This window comes from Xylaria bambusicola (assembly GCF_022495145.1).
Source record: "Xylaria bambusicola strain CBS 139988 unplaced genomic scaffold F5B22scaffold_23, whole genome shotgun sequence".
Lineage (NCBI taxonomy): Eukaryota > Fungi > Ascomycota > Sordariomycetes > Xylariales > Xylariaceae > Xylaria > Xylaria bambusicola.
The window spans coordinates 202,202-219,056 of NW_025953576.1; the positions used below are offsets into that span (position 1 = coordinate 202,202).

Sequence of the window (16,855 nt, forward strand, 5' to 3'; positions counted from 1 at the left end):
TTGAGGCTAATCCCAGAATGAACCCCCCCTTTCCTTTGAACCTTTGGTTGAATCGGACTATCTAGATGTCTCATATCCCTCCGGCCCAGCTTGTGACTGAAGCCGAGCTCTCTTTATATGGTTTTCTTAGCCTAGGTAGTCAATCCACTCATTTTGCCCGTCATATTTGCAGCTGCACTTATTATACATCACTCGATAAACGATCGCTTTGCTTGGCATCTAGAGTGATCTCACGAAAAACTTACATTCAAATGCAAACTCAATCTATATACGAACGATATATTAATATATATAAGTGTTATTTGAAAATAGGATATTTCAGATTTCATAAAATGACCGATATATATTAGCTAGTTAATAATAAGGTATCAAACAATAACTAGAGCCTGTGTTCAGAGCGTTGGTGTTATGGTCTTGTCAACGAACAGAAACAGAAACCTCCCGATTGACCTTCGGGGCAATGGTTCCGATCTTAGATAGCTTGACCGCTTCGAACTGGTACCTAAAGCGCCCACTTAATCTGTAGAATGGAGGACTCGCTCACAGGAATTGCACCACTTGCAACAGTTCTCACAACAGACTTCCTCAGCGCGCGAGCAATGCCTCACGTTACCACTTCAAAATGGTAATTGAGCTTGACATAACATATCAACACTTTCTGACCCTCTGCCTCTTTCGACCTATAGCCTTGTCTCCTCGCGTTAATACAGCAGCAGTGTAGTTAGTGCACTTTTCTCTCTACCAATTTGACACCAAGATCTTACTCCGTATCCTACTCCGTACACCAACAACTCCAGCACATACGACATAGAATATGATGAAGCTTATAGCTAGGTACTCAGAGAACAAATTTCACTCAACGTAACGAATCGGCGCGATGGTCAAAATGTATGTTGATAGGCAATGTAGGCAGACGGCGTAAGGAACCCTGTTCGCGTCGCGTCGCGGTCGACCCTGGTACGCGATGCCTCCACCCACCAAGCCCAGATTAGCACTCCCGCCTTGATTGAATTATATTCGTGTATATCTAATCGTATACATGTAAGACCGCAGCGATTAATCAATTCTGATCACATGAATGAGTCCAAATTATGAAAATAGTTGCGGAGGTGTTGAGACCTTGCAGCACATGAGCTGCAAAGATCTTATGGTAATAACATCGGTTTGAATCGAAAATTTCCATCAGTTGGCAACCGCGCCGGGCACAAGTGGTGAGATGACCGAGTGGTTAAGGTGGTAGACTCAAGCTAAGTTCTTGCACTGCAAAGCAGTGTTGTATTCTACTGGAGCAATCCGCAGGGGTTCGAATCCCCTTCTCATCATCATTTTGGCATTTGGCCATTCTAATAAATTCTTTTTCTTTCGATTTTGGAAGTGTTTAACTAATCATCGCTTATAAGGTGATGTTTCGCGACTCTTCCTATCTGCTCTTTTGTCCTAATACATAAGGCGCAGTTGCTCTATACATGCCTGTATACTCCGTATATAGTGCCTGTTATAGTAAACCTTGTATGGAGGCTTGTCTCCCAGCCTTAGTCAATTACTGCGCTAAGATTACTATCATTATGACCATCATGGGTGTGTACTATTACTCGGCATATCGCGAACATACTCGCCGATTTGCCGCGAATATTCTAGCACAATCCATATCGCTAGGCGAAGCCCGCGTGCATAATCTACAGGTACAGGCGACGACGTGCCAAGGCCGCCCCAGAGACCTACGAATAATGAGATGAGCATGCTATGAAGATGCTGGTAAGCCAGCAGGAGGCTTGGATGGAACGTCAGCCGCAGAGAAACCCCTCCCCATCGGCAACTACTCCTCCGGTAGCCTGCTTGATGGCAATGCGTAAAAAGTCCTGACCCTAAGCCAGGCTAAATGACTCTTCTTTCGTAGACAAGTTTATGTTAATTAGTGGGAAAAAGTCATCTCAGTCGAAGCCATGCCTGACCTAGATCCAGCTCTGTACACAGTAGTATGGATTGCTCCTTTACCGATTGAGGCTGAGGTGGCGCTCCGTATGATGGATAATAGACACACAGGCCGATTTCCAATGAGCCGAGGCGACGACTATGTTTTCCGGGCCGGCGATATCAACGGGCACAACATAGTCGTTGCGACTCTTCCCGTTGGCCAGGAATACGGGACGGGCTCGGCGGCAGCTTTGGCGAGCCAGGCTAAGAAGTTCTTCCCTAATCTCTGGTTTGGGCTACTTGTGGGTGTTGCCGCGGGCCTTCCGAGCTGTAAGTAGTTCTTCGATCTTTCGTTCTCGTTTATACAGCAATTAGCCATTGTTTCAAGACGACCACGGATCGTGCCCAGAATAGCAATAACCAGTTGCGAATATTGTAGTATCTCGAGAGCCCCCCCGCGACATCCGACTTGGCGATATTCTGGTAGCGCTCCGCGAAGGCGATGTCGCGGCCTTAGTAGCATATGACTTAGGCAAAGAGATGACACACAATGGATTCGAGCTCCTGCGTCTTGGTCACGCCTTGGCCAATCCTGACCCCGTTGTCATGTCTGCTATTGGCAGTATCCAGCTTGACGTCAAGCTCAACAAGAGCGCACAGCTCTTCCTCCAATACTACGAGTCAATGAAGAATGAGGATAAAGACGGCACCTTTCTGGACCCTGGGCAGGAACACGACATGCTATACGAGACGGCGGACGACGGAACAGAGAAGCTCGTAACCCGACTGCCGCGCTCGGCCTCTCAGCGAACTAGAGTATGGTATGGCCCGATAGGGTCCGGGGACAAGCTTTTAAAGAATGCCAGCAAGAGAGATGATTTGAGGGACAAATACAATATCATCGGTCTTGAGATGGAGGCAGCGGGGACTATGAATCGCATCCCCGTCGGCGTCATCCGTGGCGTATGCGACTATGGGGATATGCACAAGAACAAGAGATGGCAGCCATATGCCGCCGCAATGGCCGCTGCATATGCTAAAGCTGTATTGAATGAAGTTCGGCCTCGGTCAACGCTGGCAGCTGGCGATGCGACGCGAACAGCCGAGGTGGGAGCTTCACGATCAGGCGAACACCTAGGGCAAGCAGGTGAAGCGGGAGGGATACGATCAGTCTTCAATGGCCCAATCAGTGGTCGGAACGTCTTTGCCGGAAACTCAATGACAGGAACAACAATGAACTTCTCATAAGTGACGAGGGAAATTTGATAAGACCGGCTTATATAGATCGATTAGAACTACCTACCGTATTGAAGATCAGGATCAAGGTACTACTACAACTACTATTACTATGAGAATAACCACCAAAACAAGCATTTTAAAAAACCCAGTATATTAACAATACCGTTGATTATATCTAACAGCTTTAAAGTAGTTATCGTAGTAGTTAATCTAGTGGCTTCTTTGGTGGTAGTGGTAGTTGTTATAGGAACCCACGCTACCCAAGTACGAGATAGGTGTCCACGGCAAGACGGGCCAAGCCGCTGTAGATTCAAGCGTTGGCGTTTATGAAATAGACGCCAGTCCTGCACTAGGTACTGTGTTCTAAGGTTATATTATGACCTCACAAAAAAGAAACTCATGATCCTTCACACTCCCTTATCATATCCTTGCTTGTGTGACAGTCGGTAGCAATGTTGAGTTTCTTGCGGAGATCGTAGATCCAATAGTAATGGTTTATGAACAGGATGGAAGTCTTTTGGGGAGGGAAAGCCCTGAAGCTCAAATATGTAGGAAGAAATGCTGACACCAACCGCCTCAACTCTGGGCTGTGCTGAAACTGTGCCGATAAGGCATACTGGTACGGAAGCAACCTCATTGGGCATATCTCGTCCAATTGAGTGAGCAGTATTTGGGCACGTGATGTGGCTGCGTAATCTATAATACGAATGCGGTTCAGAGGTGTGTTACTCCTCCTACATCCGAACCATCAGCACCCCCTTCTCACGTGTCAATCAACCAACAGATCGCTCACTAGTTGGTAATGTCTACCTTGTCGAATTCATTCGAAGGAATTGGGGGCCGAGACGTCTTCGCTGGAAACCACTTCTCTGGGCCGACTTCCATCGCAATCCATCAATCACAAGATGAAGAGTTACCAGATCATAGGAGATCCAAAAGACGCGGGATTGACACCGTACAGGATCAGCCTCAACCGTGTCCCCCGACAGTTTGCCGCTACATCCCGTTCCTGCGTAACGAAGGCCTAGTACCCCGAGATGCCCTGACGACCCAGCTCAATCAACTTCTTCCTAGTACGCCTGGATACCGAGCCGCCGCTCTCTGGGGCTTAGGTGGATCCGGGTCAGTCGTGATCTACTACTACTTCCGATCTAGCTGCTGACCGGTGCAGAAAAACACAGGTTGCCCTTAATTACGTTTATGAACGATATCGCGACCCTCTATGCTCCGTCTTTTGGGTACACGCCGACAGCGAGGCGTCTTTTACGCAAGACTACGAAACGATCGCGAGAAAGCTTAAACTTGGAAACCATCTCACTGGGAAAGACTTGCTTCATGCCGTTTGTGACAACATCGAGTGCAATCCAAACTGGGTTCTTGTGCTCGACGAGGTAGATAACTTGACCTTGTTTGGCGTGGGTCAACTGCAAGAAACCAATTCGTCCGAGTCTAGACCGAACTTTTATGATTTCATACCGAAATTGACCACATCTGGAACCGGGACAGTATTGTGGACGAGTCGGGATCAACACATTGCGGGGAGTCTCGTGCTAGCTCAACAAGCAATCCATGTCGTACAGATGACGGCTGAAGAAGGAATATCGCTGTTAAGCACTGTCCGGAACCAGAAAACTGAAGAAGACGAAATTGCCAACGTAAGAGAGCTACTATCCGAGCTAGACCACCTCCCATTGGCCATCTCCCAAGCAGCAGCATACATACGAAGAACGTCAACACCAGTTGGAGATTATCTTGCAGATATCCGGGGACGGGTGAAGAAGAGGTGGAAGATACTAGGCAGATCAGAATACGATCAACACCGACGGGAACATGGATCAAACAGTTTCCTGGAGACTTGGAGCATCTCGATCGAGTATTTACGAAGGGAGAATGGGCTGATTTACGATATTATGCACTGTTTGGCTTTTGTTGATAATCAGAACATCCCTTACGAGCTCATCAGTGAAATAGCCCGGATATCAACCCAGTTCAGCGGAGTCGAAGGAAACGATAAGGACAGCGAAGATTCTTCAGACGATGAGAGCAGTGAGCATAGTTCAGACGAACTCGATGTTAGAGACGCCATTGCCCGGCTCTGCGAATTTGAATTTCTCAAAATTCGGCCTTCTCTCCCTGGGGTTCGAGTAAGGGTCTACGACATGCACAAGCTAGTCCAGGAAGCTGCCCGATATCTCCTGAAAAGGAAAAAAGACCGGGCCAAAGATGAAGCCTACTTTGCAAAGACGGCGTTTAAGATCACGGACAATCTTTTTCCGGTCTACCGAAGTGATGATTGGGACCGATGCGAGCAGTATCAGGCACATGCACAACAGGCTGGCATGTGGGCAGAGCTGCATGATGGTCAACTGGAAGTGGTATCATTGTTGAAAAGAGTGAGCGACTATTTAGTAACACGAGGCAGAGATAGAGAGGCAGAGGTGATACTCAACAAGGCTCTCATTCTCTGTCAAAAGACACTAGGAGACAGACATGAGCGAACATTACTGGCCATGATACAACTCGGCCATCTGCAAACTAGGCATGAGAATCTTGCAATTGTTGAAAAGCTCTTCTTGTGTGCAAGACAAAGGGGCGAGGAGGCCCTAGGTGCAAACCATCATATCACACTGGTGGCCATAATCTTTCATGCTGATGCCTTTATACTCTCCGTGTACAAGGAGAAATGGCAGGCGGCTGAGGTGATGCTGCAACACATCTTAACCGTGGTAGGGGCGAGTTTTGACATAGAGAATCCAACGACAGTCGAAAACATGTTCCGCCTTGCTAAAGCCATAATAGATAAAGAGAAGCATGGAGACACTGTCAATATTTGGCGGACACGATGTGGCCCTGTACTGCACACTATTCAACTAACAGGCAAAGCACTTCTGGTTCAAAAGAAATACAAAGAGGCTGAAGATATATTTCAGCCGCTACTAGCTCTATGCCAAGAAATGCTGGGCATGGTGCACTCTTTTTCATCAAGTGTTGTACGTGGCCTTGGTATGGCACTTTCGGGTCAAAAGAAGTTCAAGGAGGCTGAAGAACTATACTCGATACACCTGACTGTATCCGAAGAAGCGTTCGGCGGGAAGGATCGGCGTACAATGAATGCTAGGTACAACCTTGGTCTGGTGCTTGACCAGCAAGAAAAGTTCAAAGAGGCCGAAGACATGTTCCGACAGGTGGTAGGACTGCTAACAGAAGCACTAGGCAGAAACCACCCCCATACACTCGAAAGCGTGAGAGTACTTGCTTGTGTGCTTTGGAAGCAAAGGAAATACAAAGAGGCCGAAGATATGTTCCGACAGGTGGTAGGACTGCAAACAGAAGTACTCGGCAGAAACCATCCCGATACACTCCAAAGCGTAAAAGAACTTGCTTGGGTGCTTTGGAAGCAAGGGAAATATGAAGAGGCTGAAGAATTAGCCCGGGATTATCCACAGCAAGATCAAAGAGACTCATGTTAGAGAGTGACATTGATTGCCACCCTTGATTAGGCTGTCAGTCGTATATCGTTACAGAACTATTGCTATGAGACAATGAAGGCTGATATGGCTACGGTGATGCAATCAAGTTGTGATAAGTGCAAATGAGTAATAGGCTAGTGGTTTATGACTGAGAAATACTGATTTGACTATGATGATATGTGTACAAGGTTAGTATTACCCTTGTTAAACACGTACGTAGAGAGGGGCCCCGTTGGTAAAGAGCAGGATGCAGGCAATGACAGCAGCAGTTGGTGAAAGAGCAGTTGCGATTGGTAATGCTGTCACCCTGTGAGCGAAGGCCACGGCTCATGACCTTTCTCTATGTCTTCCAAAGTGAAATGTGATTGCATAACCTCGCTTCTTCGAATCACTCTAGATACTGTTCGGAACGACTCCGCTTCTCCAACAGTCAGAGGATTTACACTAACCACGTACCATTTATACACAAGAATTATATACCTCATGACACATCATATAATCCATATTCCTCAAAGAAAGCTTGCATAACATTCTCTCCATTACTCTTGTTCATACTCTTCGGATGCCTATATCCGTTCATAAGTTCGCCTCCGCGCCGTACATACTATAAGTCGAAAACATCTACATTAATATGCCTCAGGTTGTTTCTCATCACCCACATCCAAATGGTGAGCATGAGCCTCAGATTTCTCATCTCCGTCCGCAGTAGTACCTGACCCGACAGCCGTCGACGTAGTAGCACTCCCATCACGATGAGGAGCAGACACTTTGACATTCCCAAGCTCAATATCCCGCGCCAGCTGATCCAATCTACTCGTCTTCTTATGTGTCTTCCACGCAGGTCGTCCAGAGTCAAATACTTCGTCCATTTCCTCCAGTGTGTAGCCCTTGGTTTCGGGCGCCATAAGACTCATGTGAATAAACGCAGCACCGTTGAACGCCGCGAAGATCATGTACATCTTCCAGTTGATGGACCACAGTAGTGGTGGGACGGCGAAGGCGAGAATCATGTTCCAGAACCAGTTGGATGCCGTGGACAGCGAGACGGCTTTGGCGCGGACCTTGCTAGGGAAAATCTCAGCAGGGTATGTCCATGATGTCGGACCCCATGTGGTGGCGAACGTGGCGACGAAGAGATAGGAGGCTGCTACGATCCCCTTTGACACGGCAGGCTTGTCTTTGACTATCCAGGTTATGTCCTTAGATCCTGTGCCATCGTTGGGCTGACCGTACACTGCTTGAAGCGCACCTTCACGAAGCATGTTAATATCGCAATTGACACATGATCAGTATGCAATGAAACTCACCTGAAGTGAACAAGAAAATCATCATAAAAAATGCACCAATAATCAAAGCAGGTCGTCGACCGAACTTGTCAAGATACAAGATAGCCGGCAGAGTCAACACAACATTGATAACATATTGAATCGACGCCGTCGTGAGCGGCGATGCGATCTGCGCGCCCTCCATGATATACACGATGTAGTACATCATGATGTTCATCCCACACAACTGAATCCAGCGCATCAGTCATTCGTCACAATTGAATGCCTTCTTTTTTCGCGACATTCCTTTAGGGATATTAATACTCACCTGCGACCACATCTGAATACTCATTCCAAGAATAACACGTCTAAAAATACGCGGCTGGACAAGCGACTTGAAGCTCGAAGAAGCCTCTTCCCGCTCAAACCGCAATGCCTCTTCAATCTCCTTATATTCCGCCAAGACCTTCGGATGACCCCCATCGCCGCCCCCATGCAGCGCAGCCAGGACGCGAATAGCTTCTTCCCAGCGGTCCTTAGACGCCAGCCAGCGCGGGCTGTATGGGAAGAAGAAGAGACCGACGAAGAGTATGACAGCGGGAATCATTTGGATGCCCCAAGGAATGCGAAAAGCGGCGGCGGGTTGCAATGGGTCCTCGGCGCCGCCTCCGACCTGCGCCGCACCGTACTGGATAAAATATTGGATTAGGATTCCCCATGTAATGGCCCATTGCTGAAGCGAGACGACGCGGCCGCGAATCTCCTTGGGAGCGATCTCGGATTGGTATACGGGGACTATAGAAGAGGCGATGCCGACGCAGAGACCGGAGATGGCGCGTCCGGCGCAGAGCATCCCAACATTCTGGGCTGCGCATTGGATTCTGGGGCCGCGAACCGTCAGTGGCTACCGCTCAAAGAATATTCCCAACCCATCGCACCACATAAAATTATGAAGTTCAAGAGAAATTTCCATGCGTGGTGAAAGTGGCGGCTTACATAGACCCGATGATCCAGAGCACGCACGAGACCTGTAGCGCGACTTTGCGGGAATATCGGTCGGCGATGAAAGAGCTTACGAGCGAGCCTGGACACCATATCTATTAGTCGCCCAGAATCCAAATCCAAGGTCGGCGCCATCCCATACAGCACTTCAAGCACTCTTTTACTCACCTACCAGCGACCCAGCGGGCATTGAGGCCGTGATACCTCCCTGTCGGTATGAGACGGGATTGTCGAAGTAATTCTTATACGCTTCGGTGCCCAGGACACCGCTCATAGAGCTGATGTCGAAGCCGAATAGGCCGCCACCTAGTAAGACAAGTGATCAGTCTCAGCCGTCTTCCTTCACTATTCAACTTTCGTCCTTTCTCTTTACTTTCGTCAATCTAGGCGCTGTAGCGCGGGTATTCTACGGTGAAAGCTCCCTATCGGCAAATCTTCGAGCGCGCAGAGTAGAATGGGCACTTACCGATGGCGGCAAAGCCACAGATGAAGTAGACATTACTAGCCTGATACATTGCGATGAGCGAAGACCAATTAGTTCGTAAATAATATCTGAAGTCAAAAGAATCAATCAAGTAATCTTCGGCAGCCGATCAGGTTGACTAGCAACCAATTTCAAGCTCCCTAGATCACTCGAGTCTTAAACCAGAAGACAAGGGTGAAGGACGAGAAATTAAACCGTGTAAAAAACAAGAATTTCAAAAGAGAAGACAAGCTTGGTAGGTTATGCACGAGGGCTATATACGAAATAGCCCACATCGCAGGGAAAAGCTCACGCACGTCGACACGCAAATCATCTATCCGCATTGTCCTGTACACATGCGCTCATCCCGACCCGACACATGCAGCACAGCAACGCAACACACCCGGCGGGAGGAGAAAAAGGAAAGCCAGCCGGCCGAAAGTGAGCAAACACTGTGTCACGAAGATCAGGTTATTCCCTGCCTGCCTCCATCAATCAATCACCAATTCAAACCTACCTATATACACCAAACCACTACTACGTATGAACACCAAGAGGGAGGTCAGAGAAAGAGGGGGAGGCACGTCAGAACCGCCGTCCTCCCCTCCACCTCGTATAGTGCAGTGGTAGCAGCGATGTGCAGGACGAAGAATCCAATCCAGCCCTTGCTTCTCGCCAGCAAGTTACGCCACGGGAGGGTAGCACAACAGACGGCCGTATGCATGTGGCGGCGGAGATTGTTTCTCTGTGTGCAAGACACATATAGTATGCCATGTGGACAGGAGTCAAGTAAAGTAAGGAAGAAAAGGTGTACTACTGCGGTCGGTTTCGGGAGGAGAAAAAGAAGAGGTGATTCAGATTGATCAACGTAGGTAGGTATACGAACGCGGATAGACAGCTGGGGCGCTGAATGAGGTGTGAAGGTATATATCTCTTGCCTTGATATAGATAGTATATGCCGCTATCGTGATCATCTGGGTGAGAAGGCTGAGGATCTCATTAAGCGTACACTAGTCCCAGCACTGTCGAGATAGTGCACATACCTACATCATCACAGTTTGCTGGGTTACCGGTAGACATGGCGACACAGATGTAGTGTAGGCAGGGCATGCATACATTAGGTACATAGAGAATACCGCAGCGCGCCACGATCCCAGAACATAGATATTGTGATTGTTCAGCCTCACACAGACGAATGCAGCAATATCCTTAACGCCCTTGGCCGTACTAGGATATTCACTTCTCCAGCGGTGTATATGCCAGACACGACGACATCTCAGCGCAGGTATGAATCACGTACTTCACCTTTATCAACCCCTCCAGGGCTCAAGATTAGAAGCAGCAAGAGCAAGAACAGTCCAATCCCATCGTTGCATCGCGCCAAAGCACTCAATCACCGACAATCGCGATGGTGGGATTCACAGAGCCAGGATCATATCATGCACGACAAAACACGGCGTCTCGATCCCGCCACCATCAGAAGATCAACATTGGTGGCAAGGGCTTCTCTGCAATCCAAGATGAGCAAAAACGTCCTGTTAAAAAGGAAAGAACCTGCATACTATCAGCACCACACAGCCCGTAGAGGAAGAGTATAAGATTAAAAACAGTTTGCTATACAACCAGGCTGCGAACAGCAAACGAGTGCGTAACCCGAGACCACGTAGTCCTGGTAGTATATATCATACCAATATCCTTGGTATCAAGAATCCAGCAACTAATCCGCTCGTAGAAGACGTTATTCAATATTCAATGCTCCCCACCGTCTGCACGGCATCAGACAGAGTAGTTGTCTGATACCCCAAATACGAGAGTAGTAGATGGACAGATAGCAAGCTTGTGTCACTCACCATCTACTAGCCCGACTCGATGGTTTGGGACACGCTCTGTAACGTGACCTCAATCGTCTTGACTGACTGGCTGGACGCCATACCAACCACTTGATACCTACCACAGCCAGAAGCTTGAATGATCAAGCAGGCTCGGCAGGTAGGCGCAGCCAGTATATAAAAGCCCCCCTTCACTGTCCCATCTCGGCGCAATACCGGTATGCAATGCAGAATACTTCCCAAACACACACGCATATACCACTCTACGAAAAGCCTTCCAGCGCAGCGCAGCGAATCAATCCAACCCGGGAACAAGACCACGAGATCGAAATAAAACCGGGATCATCCACACTTCGTTAGGTCTCGCCAATAACAGCCTTCTTCCCCGCACTTCCAGCTTGACTGGCTGGCCTATAGTAAGTGGCGCGCAGCTAGCGAAAGGGTTTATTTCCATCCTGTCGGCCCATCTTATCATGATAGGAAGATAGAACAAGTATGGTCAGGCAGGCTGGCGGTAACGGCGCCGTTCGTTGTGTTTTTCCTAAGACATGCGCTAAGTACCGTTGACTACTCGAGGAGCGAAGAGTCAAATGAGAATTGATATATATGCGCAGTAAAAGACAATAAAAGCGTTCAGTTCCGGCATTCGCGACAATCGATACTAATCGCATTAGGAGATAGTAGGCAATCAACCCTTGATACCCTGCGATGTCGGAGTCTAAAACACCTGTAGCCGAGAGAAGTCATGCTCACCAAGTAGTTTGTGCTAATATACTTTGCGCTTACCAGTATGAAGATGGCAGCCACCATGCAAACAAAAGTATAACCATGTCCCCAATTGCAGCATGAGTAAAAGACCCACCATTCATCAAGCGACGAACGTAGATTTCCTCTCCGGTGCCAGACACGCAGTCAAGCAACCGGTGAGAAAATGGGGGGTGCCAAGCACCCAGTTCAGTTTCTCAAGAGGCGAGAGCAAGCAGTCAAATTCATGACGTCCGCAAATCAAGTAATCTCGCCTTGAAATTGTAAACCTCACTGCCTGTGACATATTAGCAAGCAGTTTCTACCCTGCGCTGTGTAATACAGCGTTGATAGTCTCTGCGCCCTAAACCAAAGATTTATATAAGATGATCGGTCACAACATAGGTAGTTATGACATGAGACGAGGTGAATATAAAAGGAAGAGCCATGAAGATAAAAGGCCAATCGTATTCTCTCCCCTGCCACTTGGCTATGGATCTGCACCAGTTGGATGGATGTCAGTGATTGATGGCGAGGGGGTATCAAGAGATAAGATAGAGTGGGGACAACGACACTGTGAACGTCGAGCCCGACACCCATTGTACTATGCTACATATCGCCATAACTTAGGCTCAAACAGTGAAAATATGGAATCAACAAAGAAGGGTATCTCAATGTATGTTAGTTTGAAAAACACCTGGATCCGCGATTCGATCGTCTTTTCGGTATCTGTCCGAACCTCATATATTATATATCCCCCCCGGTCTTCGTTCTTTGTACTCCTGTCGCCCTTAACGCCGTATCGTCGTCTCGTGCCCTTTATCATGCATGTTGGATTGATAAATGTCAAATCCAGTATTTTCTTGGATGGAATCGGTTGTCTGTCCTGGGCAAGACGCCTAATGATCTCATGTGTGCGTGTGAAACTAGAATTAGTAGTCGAGTGTTACCACTGACTGCGCTTGGTGCTGTTTTTGGACTCCGCCAAGTCTTCTTCGCGTATCTCCCCCAGCTCTAGCTTTCGCAGCCAGTTCCGCTGATCCTCGAAGTGAGAATAGTTTCCGGCAAAGACTGGATATAACAATGTATCCTTGATAGGATCTGACGTGGCTGAATGGCCCTCTTGGGAGAACTCGAACATCCTCTTTTGGATAGCTTCGTATGCCTTTGCAAAACAGTCTTTGATCGCGAAATAATTTGAGGAGCCACCCGCGATATCATTCTCAGGGTTATTAGGGTCAATTATTGAAAGCCTATCGAGGCTACGGTAGACTAGGGTGCTCGCCTTGGCCTAGATACTGACATCAGCACATTAACATGATAATTACCTTAAAAAGCTCACCTTGTTGATAATTCCAGGCGGGTTCATACGGATCGCGACGGTCTGATATTGGAAGAGGAAGCCATAGTACTTCAAGAATTCCATAAGGAGCTGGCCTAGGTGGTCGTCCGTCATTGAACCGCTCTGAATTTGAGGCATATTCTGTAGTACATGGACTACCATGCATATAACGGTGAAACCACCGATCCCACCATTGACAGGCTCATTGAGGCCGCGCATAAGCAGGAAGTGCTTGATGACTGAGACCAAGGGAGGCATGGCGGGGTACTGCTTCTTCCACTCACGAAAGGTGTCAATGGCTTTGAAGCCATCTAGTTTCTCGAATGAGATATCCACCTTCAGACCGGTTAACTTATCAGTGTACTTGACAAGAGGTACCTTTGCCCTAGAAATGACCTCGACCGCATTCTGAAAAGCAACCCTGTGAAACTCAAGGTGAGATTTCATATGGAAGAGAAATTTCTTCTTGTCATATAGAGGATATTTTCCATCAATGAAATCTTGAGAACAGATGGCGATATCCATGTCGGCAGTAGGCAAGTAAAGACCAGACATGAATGAGCCGAAAGGCAAGATCCTCGCAATTCGCCATTTCTTCTGAACAATAGATTCAAGCTTTGATATCAGTCGTTGGCGGAGCTTCTCTTCGAAATCACGGGGACTGACGTAGGCGTAGAAGTCCTTGATCTCGTGGTGTAACCTAGGACGATTAGGATTGGACAGACATGATTGGGTCAGGTAAACCTACCGGGTGCCCATGTCAAGTACAGCGGAATGATCGCTAACAGCCCAAGGACATGGGTTTTGGCCAGGTTCGGGTCGCCAAACAGGCACAATCGAACCAGACGGCATCTTGTTTCCCTTTTTCACATTCTGCAAGGTATGTGGTGGTTTAATTTCATCGTCAATGTTGCGTTTGCGACTTCCTAGAGAGGCAGAGGCGGTTAAGTCCGCAGGCGCAGGAGGTTTTTGGTCGTGTTTAGTAAAGTTAGAAGATGGGGAAGGAGCTTGCGAGGGGGGCACCTTCTCTTGACGTTGAGAGGAAAGCTGCGAGGCAACGGGTGGTGGCTTAGGTGGGAGTGTTGATGCTGCGGGTGCACTGCGAGGCCCCGTAGGAGCGTCAGGCCGTTGATTTTCTAACGCGCCGTTCAATTGCTGATCTGCAGTATCGTCATCGGAGAAGTCGCATGAAATAAAGTCGGCTGCTTCGGTCGACACAGCCGTCTTTTTCGCTTCAGCCTCGACGCGTGCCTTGCGGATTAGCTGCACAACGTCCTTCTTACGAGTGGTTTCGGGGGGTGGTAGGGCTGTGTAAGGGTCTGGGTTAGACCATTTCGGTGCATCGGATGCCGTGTCTCGGGTAGTGGCGGGTGCATCTGTGCGTGTCCGTTTGGCAGGACGATCTGCCGCGTTCGAGTCCGAGTCGCCGTTGTCCGAGATATCCATGTCAACCTCGTCACTATCGGAGAGCTCATCGATATCTCGGTACGTCGGGCGGACAGCCGTGTCGCCTAGCATGAGTTCACCTTGGTCATCGAATCGTTTGGAGAGCAGTAAGCGATCGGCGGCTTTCTCCTTCTCGCGACGCTGGTAAGGGCCGGTACGACGCGGCTGGTTTCGGTTGCGACGGGAGTCATTATAGCGAGGCGCGTAGGAATCGGGACCTCTGTCGTCGCGACTGTAATCAGCCCATATTAGCTAGTATTCTCGATTGAATAGAACAGTCCATAACGTACCGTGGATAATAGGGCGCCCCATTAGTTGTGATGCCAGCCGGGGCGTCTTGGCGGAAGGTGAATTCGGAACTCGGTGGGCGGTACTCGTCGCGAGAGTTGCGATAATCGCGGGAATCTCGCGAGTCTCTCGAATCTCTGTAGGGCCCGCGGTGTTGGCGTAGGTCGGAATAAGGACCACGAAATCTGTGGCCATCGTTTCGATCGCGAGGGTAGTAGCTGTCACGGCCATCGCGACCATCTCTATCTCGACTATCGCGTCTATCCCACTGTTGATAAGACGGCGGAGGAGGAGGGGGGGGAGGAGGGAGATTAGAGGGCGGCGGCGGCGGTGGATATGGATCGTATCGATCATAGCCTGGAGGTGGAGGATGCCGATGTAAGGGAGGAGGTGGCGGAGGAGGGCCGGCAGATGAAGAATAGCGATCATCCCTATTATACATGGCGTATGATGTAACACGGCGACAGCGGGCGCGACACTAGACAGTTTGCTATCTACCAAGGGATTGAGAGTCAAGATGAGACGAACTTGAGACGAAGTTGGATCCAATTACTGTCACACAGGATGGCGGGGACCAAGACCAAAGAAATCAGAGCGCGCCAACCAAAAATGCTGGATGGAAGAAAATGTGATGTGTCAGTTGGATTGGCCGGATTTTGTGCTGGGTTCGGTCGCGCTGTGGAAAATAAAATGGGAGCGACCGAGCGACCGCCGGCACGCCGCAGGTACCACCGTACCACCTGCCACCCATTCCTAAGATTTGGATAGGCATGTACGCTAATCCTGAATGGAAATTATATAAGCACCTACTTACGTCACCGTTTGGATGAGTGAGGTGAGATGAGATGAGGTGAGATAAGTATGATGAGATAAGGGTATGCAGATGATCACAAGCAGTTTCTGGTAAGCCATGAGAGACTACAAACCTGTACCATCACACAATGATTGTGCTCAAATGGTACCTTCATCAAAGTATCAGACTTCAGGGATAGGATACACCGGGCAATAGGGGTAAGCGAAGAGAGACACTTCTGATCTTGTAGCCATAGAGACAGCTGAAAGGGCTTCATATTCCGCGAACGCGTAAGGGATGCGTCATGGGCAACGGCGCCCTCAGCAACTGTCCACGATGCATGGGGAGAAACGGCTCTCTAGCAACAACGACACCTCCTTCTGAAAATCCATTTAAAACACAGAGGACGTTATAGAACCGACCGAACAACCCAGCTTCTCTTCTCTCCATCCACGAGTCTTACTTCCTGCATCTCAATCCTCAGACCCCAAAGCCCAAGACACTATCTTGGTTACACCTGAGAAGCTCATCATGACAGTGCAATCCCAACTGGAGATGGGGAAACAGCAAATAGCTTCGTCTTAGCTATCATGTCTCAGCATATCACTCCTAGCTTTCAGTCACCTCCAGCAATAGGGCAACAACAACTCGCCACTCTATCCGACACCAGCTCGGACACCTATCCTCTGTGAGTTGATTCTAGGAGCCACCATGACGCTAGTATCCAAGAGCCATTCGACAAACCATAACCGTGATCCGCGAGACACTATTTCCTGCCCTGTCTGCCACGGAGAAGAACATGATAGATGCAACAATTCACGCTGTGCTTGCAGCTTGGGCAGTAGCATTCCGCAAAACCATCCGGGAGCTTCTTGTGCGCGCAGGGCAAGATCTCGTGGTGGAAGCCAGTCAACGAGGTGAATCGATCAAGCAGGGAATTCTAGACACAGCCCGGTTGGCGATTCACACTTTTAAAATACGTGACCCGAACCCCCAGGTCCAGTCAGCTTCCACATCACCACCGCCGCCGCTGGAAAGACCTCAGAGTCCAAGGGTTCCA

At 48.8% G+C, this 16,855-nt stretch overlaps 5 protein-coding genes and 1 non-coding gene across 6 annotated transcripts; 4 read left to right on the forward strand and 2 right to left on the reverse strand.

Moving 5' to 3' along the window:
* Nucleotides 1–1,210: 1,210 nt before the first annotated feature.
* F5B22DRAFT_t109 lies at nt 1,211–1,322 on the forward strand. Its single transcript has one exon. It is a non-coding gene; the product is annotated as a tRNA-Leu (tRNA).
* On the forward strand, nt 1,285–3,301 carry F5B22DRAFT_608333 (purine and uridine phosphorylase). Its single transcript, XM_047975066.1, has 2 exons — nt 1,285–2,244; nt 2,354–3,301. The coding sequence occupies exons 1-2, from the start codon at nt 1,944–1,946 to the stop codon at nt 3,160–3,162; spliced, it is 1,110 nt and encodes a 369-aa protein (XP_047830403.1). The 5' UTR covers nt 1,285–1,943; the 3' UTR covers nt 3,163–3,301.
* A 595-nt stretch (nt 3,302–3,896) lies between these two features.
* F5B22DRAFT_608335 (uncharacterized protein) lies at nt 3,897–6,779 on the forward strand. Its single transcript, XM_047975067.1, has 2 exons — nt 3,897–4,275; nt 4,325–6,779. The coding sequence occupies exons 1-2, from the start codon at nt 3,956–3,958 to the stop codon at nt 6,621–6,623; spliced, it is 2,619 nt and encodes an 872-aa protein (XP_047830404.1). The 5' UTR covers nt 3,897–3,955; the 3' UTR covers nt 6,624–6,779.
* Nucleotides 6,780–7,101: 322 nt separating this feature from the next.
* On the reverse strand, nt 7,102–9,510 carry F5B22DRAFT_202268 (general substrate transporter). The gene is made up of 6 exons (XM_047969609.1): nt 9,357–9,510; nt 9,059–9,196; nt 8,885–8,972; nt 8,217–8,769; nt 7,931–8,135; nt 7,102–7,872 (listed from the first exon to the last, which is right to left on the reverse strand). The coding sequence occupies exons 1-6, from the start codon at nt 9,403–9,405 to the stop codon at nt 7,250–7,252; spliced, it is 1,656 nt and encodes a 551-aa protein (XP_047830405.1). The 5' UTR covers nt 9,406–9,510; the 3' UTR covers nt 7,102–7,249.
* A 16-nt stretch (nt 9,511–9,526) lies between these two features.
* Nucleotides 9,527–10,413, forward strand: F5B22DRAFT_202208 (uncharacterized protein). The gene has a single exon (XM_047969608.1). It carries the CDS (start codon nt 9,617–9,619, stop codon nt 10,214–10,216), a length of 600 nt encoding a protein of 199 aa, XP_047830406.1. The 5' UTR covers nt 9,527–9,616; the 3' UTR covers nt 10,217–10,413.
* Nucleotides 10,414–12,872: 2,459 nt separating this feature from the next.
* Nucleotides 12,873–15,444, reverse strand: F5B22DRAFT_646978 (uncharacterized protein; the record flags this gene model as incomplete). Its single annotated transcript, XM_047978803.1, has 4 exons — nt 12,873–13,217; nt 13,269–13,968; nt 14,017–14,946; nt 15,005–15,444. The coding sequence occupies 4 exons, from the start codon at nt 15,442–15,444 to the stop codon at nt 12,873–12,875; spliced, it is 2,415 nt and encodes an 804-aa protein (XP_047830407.1).
* Nucleotides 15,445–16,855: the final 1,411 nt, after the last annotated feature.